This window comes from Nicotiana sylvestris, chromosome 5 (genome assembly GCF_000393655.2).
Source record: "Nicotiana sylvestris chromosome 5, ASM39365v2, whole genome shotgun sequence".
NCBI classification, from domain to species: domain Eukaryota; kingdom Viridiplantae; phylum Streptophyta; class Magnoliopsida; order Solanales; family Solanaceae; genus Nicotiana; species Nicotiana sylvestris.
In genome coordinates this window covers 73,917,981-73,932,191 of record NC_091061.1, presented here as the reverse complement: position 1 = coordinate 73,932,191, position 14,211 = coordinate 73,917,981, and the positions used below count along the sequence as shown (strand labels likewise).

General features: G+C 41.5%; 1 protein-coding gene across 1 annotated transcript; it reads right to left on the bottom strand.

The window, feature by feature from the left end:
* Positions 1-2,022: 2,022 nt before the first annotated feature.
* LOC138868823 (uncharacterized) lies at positions 2,023-2,817 on the bottom strand. Its single transcript, XM_070146394.1, has 2 exons — positions 2,501-2,817; positions 2,023-2,416 (listed from the first exon to the last, which is right to left on the bottom strand). Exons 1-2 carry the CDS (start codon positions 2,815-2,817, stop codon positions 2,023-2,025), a joined length of 711 nt encoding a protein of 236 aa, XP_070002495.1.
* Between the last annotated feature and the right edge of the window lie 11,394 nt (positions 2,818-14,211).

Genomic DNA, 14,211 nt, shown 5'->3' with positions numbered 1-14,211 from the left:
GGCTGGGTGCTTCTCCTTGAATTTGGCTTTTGTTAAGTAGAACCCTGTAAAACCAATCTTGCCATCTTTTCTTTGTATTAGTTTCGAAGAAGGATTAAACCGAAAGGGGTTTAAAGAGGAGTAAACAAAGGACAGGATAATGAATTTAACGAGAAGTGTCCCTTTCGGGGGAAGAAAGAAGGAGTTATCTGGAGTGCATGCAGACTTCAATAGATATGACATGCTTCTTGGAATGGATACACAATCTGCGCAACCATCCAATCTCTCATAAGCCCATCATAACTCGTGTCTTAAAATCGAGAAACCTTTCCAGGACTCTATCAGTGCCGATGTTTGTAGGGAATTCCTTCTTTTCGATCAATGGTGCCCTTTGCGAGTTTTCGCCAACTGACCTCTCTCGTTTCTCTTTTTACCATCGCCTTATAGTGCTCTTTGCGAGTTTTCACTAACAAGACTCTCTCATTTTCAGTTTCTCTGCTCAACATCGCCTTACGGATCCCGTGTGGGTTTTTACCAATAAGACTCTCTCATTTTATATCTCTCATTTGGTTGTATCGGATCCAACAAACCCCTATTGTGAACTTCTTTACCGATCGATCTGAAAGGCTTTGAACAGGATTTTGGGTAACTAGAGTTTGGATTGAACTACAACTTTGGAACCTTTCAGGCTATTGTCGCCGAACCCTTATAAATTCTGCCCCAGTTTCAACTTTTAGGGAAATATGGATTTTTATTTTGGTGTGACTGAACCCCAGAGAGAGGCTGCCTATGTATCCTTTCGGAATCAAGTCGAACGTAGTTCAGGGAAAGTTTGTTTTTTTTTGCAAATATTTTCGGGTTCCAAAGAGGGTGATCAAAGAAAGGTAACCAGATCAAAGGGTTAACAAAAGGTTGAAGTGTTTGGGGTAGCGAGAATGAAAGACTTCGTCATCCCAATCGGATAATATTTGTACCGCAGAAGGGTTAAATGTAATACCTCTTGACCGCGTCTGCGTTGACAGCTGTTTCAAGGTCATTTCCTTCAATGTCTCCCAAGTACAATGCTCCTTTCGGCAAAAATTTTCTTATAATGTACGTGCCTTTCCAGTTTGGAGCAAACTTTCCTTTTGCTTCCTTGTGATGTGGGAGAATACGTCTCAAAACGAGTTGCCCTACTTCAAAGCTTCTAGGCCGTACTTTCTTGTTGTAGGCACGGGCCATTTTTTGTTGATACAACTGCCCGTGGCAAACTACGTCCATCCGTTTTTCATCAATTAGGGTTAGCTATTCTAGACGGGTCTTGACCCACTCACTATCCTCAATTTCGGCTTCAATGATGATTCAGAGAGAAGAAATTTCAACTTCTGCTGGTATTACGACTTCAATGCCATAAACCAATAGATAGAGTGTTGCTCCAACTGATGTGCACACAGTTGTGTGATATCCCAACAATGCAAACGACAACTTTTCATGCCATTGTCTAGAACTTTGGATCATTTTTCTAAGGATCTTCTTAATGTTCTTGTTTGCTGCTTCAACAGCGCCATTAGCTTTAGGCCGATAAGGGGTAGAATTCCGATGTGTGATCTTAAATTGCTCACATATATCCCTCATCAAATGACTATTCAAATTTGCAGCATTGTCCATAATGATAGTTTTAGGAGTACCAAAACAACAGATGATGTTGGCGTGCACGAAGTCTACCATTGCTTTCTTAGTGACGGCTTTGAGAGTGATTACTTCAACCCATTTTGTGAAATAATCAATGGCAACCAATATGAATCTATGCCCATTTGAAGCTTTTGGCTCAATTGGCCCAATGATATCCATACCCTAAGCAACGAACGACCATAGTGCTGATAAAGGATGCAGTTCTGAAGGTGGTGCATGAATCAGGTCACCGTGCACCTGACACTGATGACACTTTCGGACAAAACTGAAGCAATTTTTTCCATAGTCATCCAGTAATAGCCTGCTCGAAGGATTTTCGTTGCGAGGACGTATCCATTCATATGGGGACCAACACTCCTGCATGCACTTCATTCATGATTCTTCCAGCCTCTGTGCATCTACACATCTTAAAAGGTTCAGATCTGGAGTCCTTTTGTACAAAACCTCGCCACTCAAGAAGAAACCACTGGCAAGCCTTCTAATGGTTCTCTTTTGGTCTCCACTAGTTTGCTCAGGATATTCTTTTGTTTTCAAAAATCTCTTGATATCATGATACCATGGCTGAACATTTGGTTCCATCTCAACCGTATTGCAATAACCATGCCTTTCTTGGATTTGGATTTCCAATGGGTCAATGTGGACATTGCTTGGATATGGCAACATCGAGGCCAAAGTAGCGAGTGCATCGGCTAACTCATTGTGAAACCGAGGAATGTACCTAAACTCGACTGACTTGAACCACTTGCTAAGATCTTCCACATGTTGCCTGTATAGAATAAGCTTGACATCCCGAGTTTCCCATTCACCATGAACTTATCGGATAATCAAGTCCGAATCTCCCATGATTAACAATTCTTCCATATCTTGGTCAATTTCCATGTTCATACCCATAATACAGGCTTCATACTCGGCAGTGTTGTTGGTGTAGAAAAACCGAAGCCGGACTGTGGCCAGATAGAGCTGACCAGTGGGTGAGATTAGGATTGCCCCAATCCTGACACCTTTTGCATTCACAGCTCCATCGAAGAACATCTTCCTTGCATTAGTATCTTCGGAAATTACCTCAACCGAATTTACTTCCTCGTCCAGAAAATAAGTACTCAAAGGCTGATATTCATCATCAACAAGATTTTCTGCTAAGTGATCCACTAAAGCTTGAGCTTTCATTGCCGTGTAGGTGACATAGACTATGTCAAACTCGGTGAGCAGGATTTGCCATTTTTCTAACCTCCCCGTGGGCATCGGCTTTTGGAATATATACTTCAAAGGATCCAACCTGGTGATGAGATAGGTGGTGTAGGCCAACAGGTACTGCCTAAGCTTCTGAGCGACCCAAGTTAGGGCACAACAAGTCCTTTCCAACAAAGTGTATTTGGCTTCGTAACTAGTGAACTTCTTGCTCAGATAGTATATTGCCTGTTCTTTCTTCTCGATCACATCATGTTGCTAGAGAACACACCCAAAGGAATTCTTCAATATTGTCAAGTACAAAAACAAAGGCCTCCCAGGTTTGGGTGGGACCAAGACTGACGGATTCGACATATATTCTTTGATTTTGTCGAAGGCTTCTTGACACTCATCTGTCCATTTAATTGCTACATCTTTCTTCAATAGCTTAAATATGAGCTCACATGTAGAAGTCAACTGAGCAATGAACCGGCTGATGTAATTCAACCTTCCCAACAGACTCATAACCTCTTTCTTGGTTTTCGAAGGAGGCAAATCCCGAATAGACTTTATCTTTGTTAGATCTAGCTCGATGCCCCTTCGACTGACTATAAATCCCAAAAGTTTCCTAAATGAAACTCCAAATGCACATTTGGCTGGATTTAACTTCAAGTCATACTTACGCAAACGCTCAAAGAACTTTCTTAGATCCCGAACATGGCCATCCTGCATTCTTGATTTAATGATTACATTGTCCACATACACCTCGATTTCTTGGTGTATCATGTCATGAAAGACGATAGTCATAGCTCTCATGTAAGTTGCCTCGGCGTTCTTCAAACCAAAAGGCATGACCCTGTAACAATAGGTGCCCCAGGGTATGGTGAAGGCTGTCTTTTCCGCATCTTCTTCATCCATCAAGACCTGATGATATCCAGTATAACAATCCACAAAAAACTGTATCTCATGTTTGGTACAGTTGTCAACAAGGATGTGGATGTTTGGCAAAGGGAAGTTTTCTTTGGGACTTGCTTTGTTTAGATCCCGATAGTCGACACACACTGGAGTTTTCCCATCTTTCTTTGGCATTGGAACCACATTATCCAACCATGTGGTGTATCAGACCACTCGGATCACCCCTGCCTTTAACTGTTTGGTGACCTCTTCTTTGATCTTGTCACTGATATCAGTTTTGAACTTCTTCTATTTTTGCTGGACATGAGGATGATCGGGGTAAGTTGGCAATTTGTGCACCACTAAATCAATACTTAGTCCTGGCATATCATCATAGGAACAAGCAAACAGATCTTTGAATTCGAACAAAAGTTGGATCAATGCATCCCTGGTTCTTTCATCCATGTGAATGCTTATCATGGTTTCTTGGACCTCTTCTGAACTACCCAAATTAACCGGTTCGGTTTCATTTAAGTTTGGCTTAGGTTTATTCTCAAATTTTTCCAATTCTCGGTTTATTTCCCTAAAAGCCTCGTCTTCATCATATTCCGGTTCTTGATTCATTATTTCACAATTAGAGAATACGTTAGGATCTGGGCATGAAGTTCGCAAGCATGTCATGTTATTTAAGTCCGCATTATTAGAAATGAAAGAAGAAATAACAAAAATAACAAAAATAAAAAATAATAAAGAAAGAGATTCATAGACGATGAAATATTGATTTCATTTCATTGAATTTAAAGATAGAAGGGTTTACATTAGAATTTTAAAGATAATAAACTTAAAAGACATTCGAGTTACACCCTGGAATAACTCAGAATGCAGAAAAGGTGGCAAGACTGGACTACCGGGATTCCCCGCCTGACTGGGAACAGAGTAGCCTTCCAATTTTGCAGCTTGGCATCAGGCCCCATAAACTGCACCTCAGCAGTGCTCGAGCCTTCACCCGGCTGAACCATGTGAGCATCATATAGTATTTGCCTCATGTCTCCGTATATGTCCTCAATTTGCTCGACCGTGAAAGCCTCATCTTCTTTTTCTTCTTCTGTGTACTTTGGCTTGATGAACGTTTTGGAGAGATGCGGGACCAACTGAGGAAACACCCAACCATTGCTCTTTCGTTCATTTGCCCATGTCACATAAGCTTTTGTAGCATGAAAACCCACATTGAAGAACTTCTCGCTGGCAGCTAAAGTGATAGGTTCTGTGATACCTTGCAAAGATACCCCGAGCCCCTTCCCGGGCTTATACCCGTGCTTGATCATTTCAGTAGCGACCATGATCGATGCATTTGACAGAAAGGGTTGAGAACACGGGCTCCCTTCCTACATTGATCTGCGACCACAACCTTAAAAGCTTGATAGACTATATGCTCTCTACCTTCCCTAGCCTCGACATATGGGACTGATGGGTCCTTGTAAATTGATTGCTCGTCCTCTCCATGGACCACGATTTCCTGATCTTCGTGTTCAAATTTTAGCATTTGGTGGAGAGTAGAAGGTACGACCCCTGCAGCATGGATCCAAGGCCTTCCTAAGATAAAATTATAGGAGGTATCCATGTCCAAAACCTAAAATGTCACTTTGAAATCCACATGACCGATAGTCAAGATCAAATCAATCTCCCCTATTGTGTCTCTCTTGATTCCATCGAAAGAACGTACACAAACATTGTTGGGCCTGATTCTCTCAGTCCCAATTTCCATTCTTTGCAAAGTTGAGAGAGGGCATATGTCGACCCCAGATCCGCCATCCACCATGACTCTTTTCGCATAGTACTCGTCACACTTAACTGTCAGATAAAGAGCCTTGTTATGGGCATCCCCTTCCGGGGGCAAGTCATTCTTGCTAAATGAAATCCGATTGACTTCAAAGAATCGCTCCGCCATCCTTTCCAGTTGATCAATAGTGGTTTCAATTGGAACATATGCTTTATTTAGGGTCTTTATCAACACTTTCTGATGCTCAGTCGAGCTTATCAGTAGAGACAAGAGCGAGACCTGAGAGGGAGACTTCTGGAGTTTGTCAATTACCTCGTAGTCCGCAATTTTTCTTTTTCGGAAGAATTCCTCTACTTTTTTGGCACTGACTGACTTTTTAAGTGGAAAACGCTTCTGCTTGGCGTTGTTCACTTCTTCCAGATTGAGGTACTTCCCAGATGGATTTGTTTCATTTACTTCCCTATGATTTCTTTCCCATTGTACGTCACAATTGCTCTGTTGTAGTTCTAGGGGACTGCAGTGGGGTCTTTCATGGGCCTTTGTGGTGCGCGGCTAATGATCACGGGCTCGTTCAACTTGGATGGAGTTACTGGTCCCCACGCCACATAAGTCCCTTTGGGTACATACATCTTGGGTCCTTTGTTCAGCTCAAACCTTTTAGGAGGACTCAACGCCAATTGTTCTTTCCTGTGAGCCCGAGGAACATAAAGAATGGCGTCTTTAGGGGGTACTGCCCCTGTTTTAGTTTCCACCGTATTTTCTACCTTTTGAGGGGCGGAGTACTCTTATTCTCCCCCTTGTCTGGCTTTGCAGCCTCCCTTGGCTTCTATTCAACATCGGTGATGGCAATGATGGTTTTCAGAGCTGGGTCAAACTCTTTATCTTCACAAATTATCCCAATAACTGGCCCGTTGTTGTGAGCCGACAATGGGTTATTGGTCACGTTGGGGATCTATTCATCTTTCAGCACTACCCTCTTTTGCTCTATTAGGTTTTCGATTGCCCTTTTAAGGGTCCAATAGTCTTCACTATCATGCCCTTCCGCTCTTGAATGGTAAGCACATAGAGTACCGTATCGGTAGGAGGGCGACTCTGGGTTTTGCTTGGTTTGGGGTACGGGTTACAACAAACCCATTTGGACCAGTTTAGGGAAAAGGCTAGAGTATGATTCACCAATAGGCGTGAAGTTGGTTTTTCTGGGTGGCTCCCGGGCACGGGCATTGTATGAGAAATTATTTTGTGGGGGATGGGGATTATATGGAGCTTTGTAAGGAGGGTTATTTCTAGGAATTTGAGCTCAGTTTTGGTTAAACTATTGTTGTGTCCAAGCGTATGGCTGGGCATTCATCACTGCATAAGGCTGAGGAGCCATGGCATAAGCCACATCCTGGTGAGGATAATATTGTTGCGGGGTGTTTGGCGAGAAGTAACCTCGGGGTTGATGGGGGTTTCTCAGACTTGAAGCCACCATTGCCACTTCTGCTTTCTTTTCTCTGTTTGCTACACCTCCTGACCCACTCTGGATTGATTGGGACGTAGCTCTTATAGCAGACTGGCTCAATATGCGGCCTGTCTTCAAATTATTTTCGACCATCTCCCCAATTTTGATAGCCTCAGCGAACGGCTTTCCCATTGCAGACATCATATTCTAGAAATAGTCAGCCTCTTGGGCTTGTAGAAAAAACACTGACCATCTCGATCTCATCCATCGGGGTCTTCACCCTGGCCGCTTGTTCGCGCCACTTAACAGCATATTCTCGGAAACTCTACAAAGACTTCTTTTTTAGATTAGACAGAGAATTTCTGTCTGGAACTATGTCTATGTTGTACTGGAATTGCTTGACAAAATCTCGAGCCAAATCATCCCTTATGTGCCAGCGAGACATGTCTTGATCCATGTACCACTCGGATGCAATGCCAACTAGACTCTCTCCAAAATAAGCCATTAGGAGCTCTTCTTTTCTGCCTACCCCTCTCAATTGATTGCAATACCTCTGGAGGTGGGCTATGGGATCCCCGTGTCCGTCATACTTTTCAAACTTGGGAGTCTTGAAACCGATGGGCAAATGAACATGCGGGAACATACATAAGTCAGCGTAGGATACACTTTTCTAGCCACTTAAACCTTGTATATTCTTGAGGCTCTGTTCCATGCATCTCATTTTCTGAGTGATTTCCTCTTGTTGGGGATTATTTGTAGCTCTCTCTTGCCCCGCGGTAAACTTATACCGGGGTTGTTGAGGGTAAGAATTGGTGGTGAAATGGGTAGTGTCTGGTGGAAAAGATGGTACTTGAAAGGTGAAGGATGATTGATCAAAGCTTGGCCTGGGCAAGGTTGGCTGTGCCGTAGCCGAAGTTGGCGGTGCAGTAAATATGTTAGAAGCCACTCCTGAAATCAATGCTTGGGGGTGAACCTCAGAAGTTATTCCGGTGAAATGGGCTGAGATGGTGGGATATCCAAATGGGGTACCGGGTAACTTATTGGGACGTTGGAAGTTCCAGTTGCTCTGGGAAGTAGCTCGGGGAAACTAGGTATAGCACTCGGCGGCTCTCTACCGTTGGACCAGGTGTCCCACATTTCCAACATGTGGAGGCGTAGTGCCCTGTTCTCTTCAGCAGCCACCGACTCTGATGTTGGGATAGCCAATAACGAGCTATCATCTGGGATGGAAATTGTTTGTAGATGACTATCTGATCACATTTCGACGCTCCCCTTGGATCTTGTAAAGTAAGGGTGTGAAGCCAGATTACCACAAACCCACCACCTTAAAAACAGAACCTAAACTCAACAGCAGACACAACAAAACGGTTAGTTCGAGGCAATTAACACATAGGGAATCGCACATTGGGGGGGGGGGGTGATGCACCCCTACAGTTAAATGTGTTTCTACATATTTTGCAACGATTGTGTGTCTCATCCCGGCTTTTGTTTATCTCCCCGATATTTTCTCTTGCTCTCTTTTATGCTCTCTTATTTTTCTCTTGTTCTCGTTCTCTCTTCCTTGTTTCTCTTTTTTATTCTTTGCTTTTTCCTCTTGGTTTTCTCTTTTCGTCATTTTCTCTTTTATTTGAGTTATTTAAAACCATGACCGGATCTGATGGTGATTGCCTACGTATCACGATGCTGAGTGAATCAGATCATCACGTAGTTCAAAGATAAATGCGAAATAAACAATTTTTGGGTTTTTTCAAATTTTCATTAAAACAACAACTTCCATTGCAAAGACTCGATCATACATACTTAAGACTCGAAAAACTAAAACAGACTCAAAACAGACTCTAGGAATGAAAATACAAACTCAAAAAGAGAAAGGAAAACAACCAGGAGTACATAAGTGCCTCCAATCCTGCCCTAGGGACACCAGCTAGTCTTGCCGCGGGCTTACGTGCCATGTTATCCTGGAGGCGATAGAGGTCATCCATTATCTAGCGAACAAAGATCATTACTGTGGCAAAGAACATGGACCTGGTCATGTCCTCACACTCATTGCACTTCATCACAATGTAGTCGACGATTCTTCTAACCCTTTCCCTGATGATGCCCTTTTCTTGTAACAACCATGCAATCTACTGAGATCTAGCCTCCAAAACCTGGGTGACCGTATGATTCTACTCTTGCAGATGCAGTAGGTCCTCCTCTAGTTGTGCCATCAAAGCGTAGCAATGTTCTCTATCGGCTTTGAAGCTCTTGGCTTGTTTAGTCATTTCACCCTCAAGGCTATTTAAGCTCTTTTTTCCAACCCATGACCCCTCTATCATATCTTTCCTTTAGCTGTCGAACGAAGGTTAGCCGTTCTTCTACATTTCTAGCCAACTTTGTTCGGGCTTTTGCTAGCTCAGCCTCAGTCTTTTGCAAATCATACTCATAGTCACGTACCTTCTGCGTAAGGTTGTAGATGAACTTTTTATCTTTTCTACTTCTGCCCGGGTTCTCAGCTGCTATTCTCATCTTTCGAACTTGGGCCCGGAGAGCTTCATTTTCTTGGGCCAACCTTCTTCTTTCACCTTCATCTTCTTGTGTCTGTAGATCATTATTGAATACGACGTTCCTCAATTCTTCTTGCAAAGCGTGAATGGTGGCTTGATATTTTTTCTCCTTCTCCCCCCAGGCCAACCTTTCCCAGATTTTATCATCAAAAGCTTGAACATGAGGTCTTTTGGCGGGCCTTTCAGGCTCGGGCTCAGGCTCTGGCTTATTATTCGCGCAAAACCTTCTCTTAAACCATGAAGCATAATTTGGATCCACTTCTCCTCTCGCAAGATCTGGTACTTGAGTGTCACTTTTCAAATATCGGCAACCATTCCAATCCCATTGGACTAAAGCCTCATGTAGTGTTTCTTCTGGGTGTAGCTCAACGACCTGGGTACTCAAATCTACATCTTCGGGTACCACTTGATACCTTCCTAGTTGCCTTAGAACTCTTTGTGGTGCATATGGTTGGATACTCCTCAGGCCCATCATCATCAAATAGCCTTTTGAAGCTGTCATGTATATGACCTCCGTTACCGGAAGCCATCCTTTGGTCCATTCAATTTGACTTGCTTTCAGAGTTCTTAAATGGGAGACCCAGGCCTCAAACCCTTTGGAGATTTGTAGTCTTCCACCCTTTCCTCATAATTCTTGATGAAGTTGTTCCCGTCCGAACCATAACTCATGAACTTGGGGTGACAACGGAGATTTTTGATCAACCACATTTGAAGAAGAATGTTGCAACCCTCAAAGAATTGAGCCCCAGATTTACATAAGGTTAATGCTTGATAAATGTATGCCAGCACTAACGGAACAAGTGTGTGGTCTTTCTTGGTAGTGAGGATTTGTGCAATTCTGGACATGCGAGTATCTATTGTCCCTTTTGCATTTGGAAAGACCATGATTCCCAAAAATGCCACGATGAAAGCGAACTGACGATGAATCTGCCAGGTGCTTTTATCTTGTTTGTTGTTTAATCCCTTTTCATGCGTTTCAAACCCAGCTGAGTGCCCGAACCTGAAGTACAAGAAGTAGAAAGAACAACATTCGTTGTTTACATGGGCCTTCTTCATTTGCTTACTTATATTCAGAAGATCAAAGAACTTGTGCACAGAGGGAGCCCTCGGGAATATAAGTTGTTGTTTTCTCAAGTCCTGTCCAAAGTCAATATATCCAGCCATTTCCTCCAGAGTAGGGGTGAGCTAGAAATCCGAGACGGAACACGTTGTGGACAAGATCCCAGAAGGTTACCAAAGCTTTGATTAGATACTCCCGGGGTTCGATGCTCATGATGTCTATAAGGGAACCCAACTGCTTTTTTACCCAATCCTGACCATCTTTATCTATATCATTCCCACCACATGCGAAGCTGCAGCTGAACCTGTTCTATGACCAATTGTGACGGGTTCTGGACAATATTCATTTGTGACGGGTTCTGGACAGTATTCATTTGTACCTATAGAGGTTTAAGGTTAGGGTTGACTCTTGTGGACTCTTTTTGCAAAACAAGTTTTCAATTTCTAAATGAAAATCAACGGGCAATGACCCCTCTTATGCTATTTTAGCAAAAATGATCGTTTTTGTAAACGTGGCCCCTTCACAATTCCAAATAAATTTTGAGGCCGGGGGAAGGTATTTTATGGAAAAAAGACACCTTACTGATAGACTTGTCTGTTCTTCACGAAAAATAGGCTTTCAACAATTGAAACATAATCTAAGGCTATCCCGGCAAAAACGACTTAAAATATAACCGAAGCTGGGTCGGCTTATTCTTTTGACCAAATCCCTAAACTACCATTTACTTGATTATTTTTTGTAAAAAATAAGGCCGAACCTTATGTGGTTTGCCTACGTATCCCACATCCGGTGAGAATCAGACCTGCGTAATTCGGTCAATTTTGCCATAATTGGAAAAAACATGATATTTGACTCACTCTTTTTGAAATACATTTTCCTTTCCTCTTTTTCTTTTCAAATTTTTTTGCAGAGTTTTGAGGCATTTTAAAATACCGGGATTTTCAAAACCAGGTGAATTTTCTATCCTACCTCACTCTTGGTTTTTCTCTTTATTTCCTTCTCCTAGCCGGTCAACATGCAATCCAAATCAAATAAATATTCATATAGCACGTAGGATGCATCAGGATGGTCTTTATTTTGCGTACACCTGTCCTAGACGGACCCAACCCCTGTGTTGAGTCCCCAAGGTCAAATGCACGTGATGCAAATAATCATTCCTACTAGGGATCCGGAATGTGGTTATGTTATTCTAAGTTTAAACTTGGGGTTGTGTTCTAAACCTGGCTTACCCAAGTGGACAAATATGAGTTGAGGAGGGGGCAACGTACCTTGAGCACGAAAGTCTGCCCGGCCTTGTTGCTTGCCCAACCCCATTCTATTTAGCATAACTCTAACAAAAAAGTGGGCCACACAAATGTGAGCACCATTTTTTAGAAGACTCAGAAGGGAGACGTAAGAAGACATTTAAATACAGTTCAAGTAATATTAAAGCGGTAAATGACAATTAGCACATTAAGTCCACGAAATACAATAATATCAACAATAAATAAAGCCAAATAATAATCACATTAACAAGCTCGAATTCTTGAACCCTGAACCGGAAGATTCTAGGTTCTTGTCCCTAGCGGAGTTGCCAGGGTTGTCACACCTCCTTTTTACACCCCGAGAGGTATATGGGAGTATTTCCAATTAAAGTAACATTAATCGAGATGAGATTAATTAAATTATCAGAGTCGCAACTTGGAGTAGTTTAATTGCTGTCCCAAGTCACCGGTTTATTTTAAATCTCAAATCGAGAAAATTTTGACTTTATTTAAAAGTCTGCGAACCATAAATTCTATATAAGGAATTCTGTTAACCCGGGAGAAGGTGTTAGGCATTCTTGGGTTCCGTGGTTCTAGCACGGTCGCTTAGCGATTTATACTTGGCCTAAATTATCTAATTACTTATTTTAGAACCTATGTGTATTTACCTTTTTACCGCTTTTAATCACTTGATTTATTCGTAATTAAAGAATTGAATTATGCGTACGTATACTCTTTTCTTTTGGCGCATCAAAAATCATGTCACGCGAACGTGTCCCCATATAATAACGCTTTGTTTATTTTATTAAGAAAGGTTTGGTTGAAGTTGCGCGAACGCATCCCTCGAGTCTCTTTTTAGAATTAAATTTGCAATTATATTACGCGAACGTATACATAATCACAATAGTAGTCTAAGTCGAACCTAAAGCAAACTACGAGTGTTTAAGATAGTTTAATAGTAGGTTAATATCAATATGAGGGCCATAGGTGATTTAATTAAATGGCACACCTCAATCCATTTTTAGGAATTATATCTAACTACAATAATCTAAGGATGTTCTTATATGACTATTGAAAGAAAAACAAGTTAGTGTACATGCTGGGCCTTTAATTATTTGGAGGAGCTAGAATAGCAACGAACCCAAATTAAAATCTGATTAAGGGCAGCGAAATGTTGGGACTGCCTGGGCTCGAAATTGGGCCCAAAAAGTCATGGATCTTGAAGACCTCGTCAGGCTTAATATGGTCAGGGCTGTTTTTTTTGGGTTGATGCCCAGCCCAACAATCTCATAACATACACATTGGAATCAATTAAAGGCAAGACCTGATTAAAAGAAAAAAACTGAGGTTGAACCCTGTTGGGCTTGAAATTGAGCCCAAAAAACAGAAGAAGACCAGATCTGGTCACTCTGGACTCGTAGTAGGCGGGCCAGCTTATGGGGGCCAAAATTAAGCCCAACATATTAATAGGAAGGCCTCTAACATAACAAAGCCATGGCTGAAATCCACACCTCTTAATTCACAAATAATAACAAGAAAACTATATGAAATCCTGGAAAACTAAACATGCATGAACAATCAGATTATAGACTTCTAATTCATTTGACATGCCCTTAATACTGAACCATAGGCTTAAAACATGCCTTAACCTACTCAGTAGCCATATTGATATCAAATACAATATCTATTTAGCAATATTGAAATCCAAAACTATTCAGCTGAAGGGATAATGCATCTTTCAAACATGGGTAAGATACCAACCAATATCCTTTAATAAAATATCTAATTAGAGTTGTCATGGATAATACATAGGAAGATGAACTAACTTAAGCACTCATATGTGAGATTCCCAACTAAGAAAAGAAACTGTTGACCATCATGCAAATCCGAAATACTTAAACAAAAATAACAAACGAAGAATATCCTGAAATACTAAGCTACTTGAAAGAAAATCAGACTTAAATGAAAACCGGAGCTTAAACATTTGAGCATCAAACTTCATTCAGCATTTAAGGTTACAAGTATCATTATATTCACTTCCATTCCAAGGATTCGAAGGTGTACCTGGATATTGAAACAAAGCAAAAAGGAATGAGAAGTTCAGCAAGCAAACAAATGTGAGCAAATCAGCAGCTCAAACAACAATATACAACTTCTTAGACCAATCTTAAACCCAGAAAACCAGAAGTTTTTCGAAAGTTGAGGTTCTTACTAGCAGAGGGAAATCAAGGAACAATTCTAAACCATTTTAACCAAATAATGTAGAAACTTTGAGTATTTTTTAGGGTCTGGATTTCTGATGTTTTTAAGAACTTTTTAGGCAGAAGATGATGCTGAATCTGTCTGTGTGAGTGAGGGAATATTTTCCTTTTATAGAGTGCACAAAAAGGCATCAAAAGAGGAATATTCTAACCTAAAAATTCTGAAAA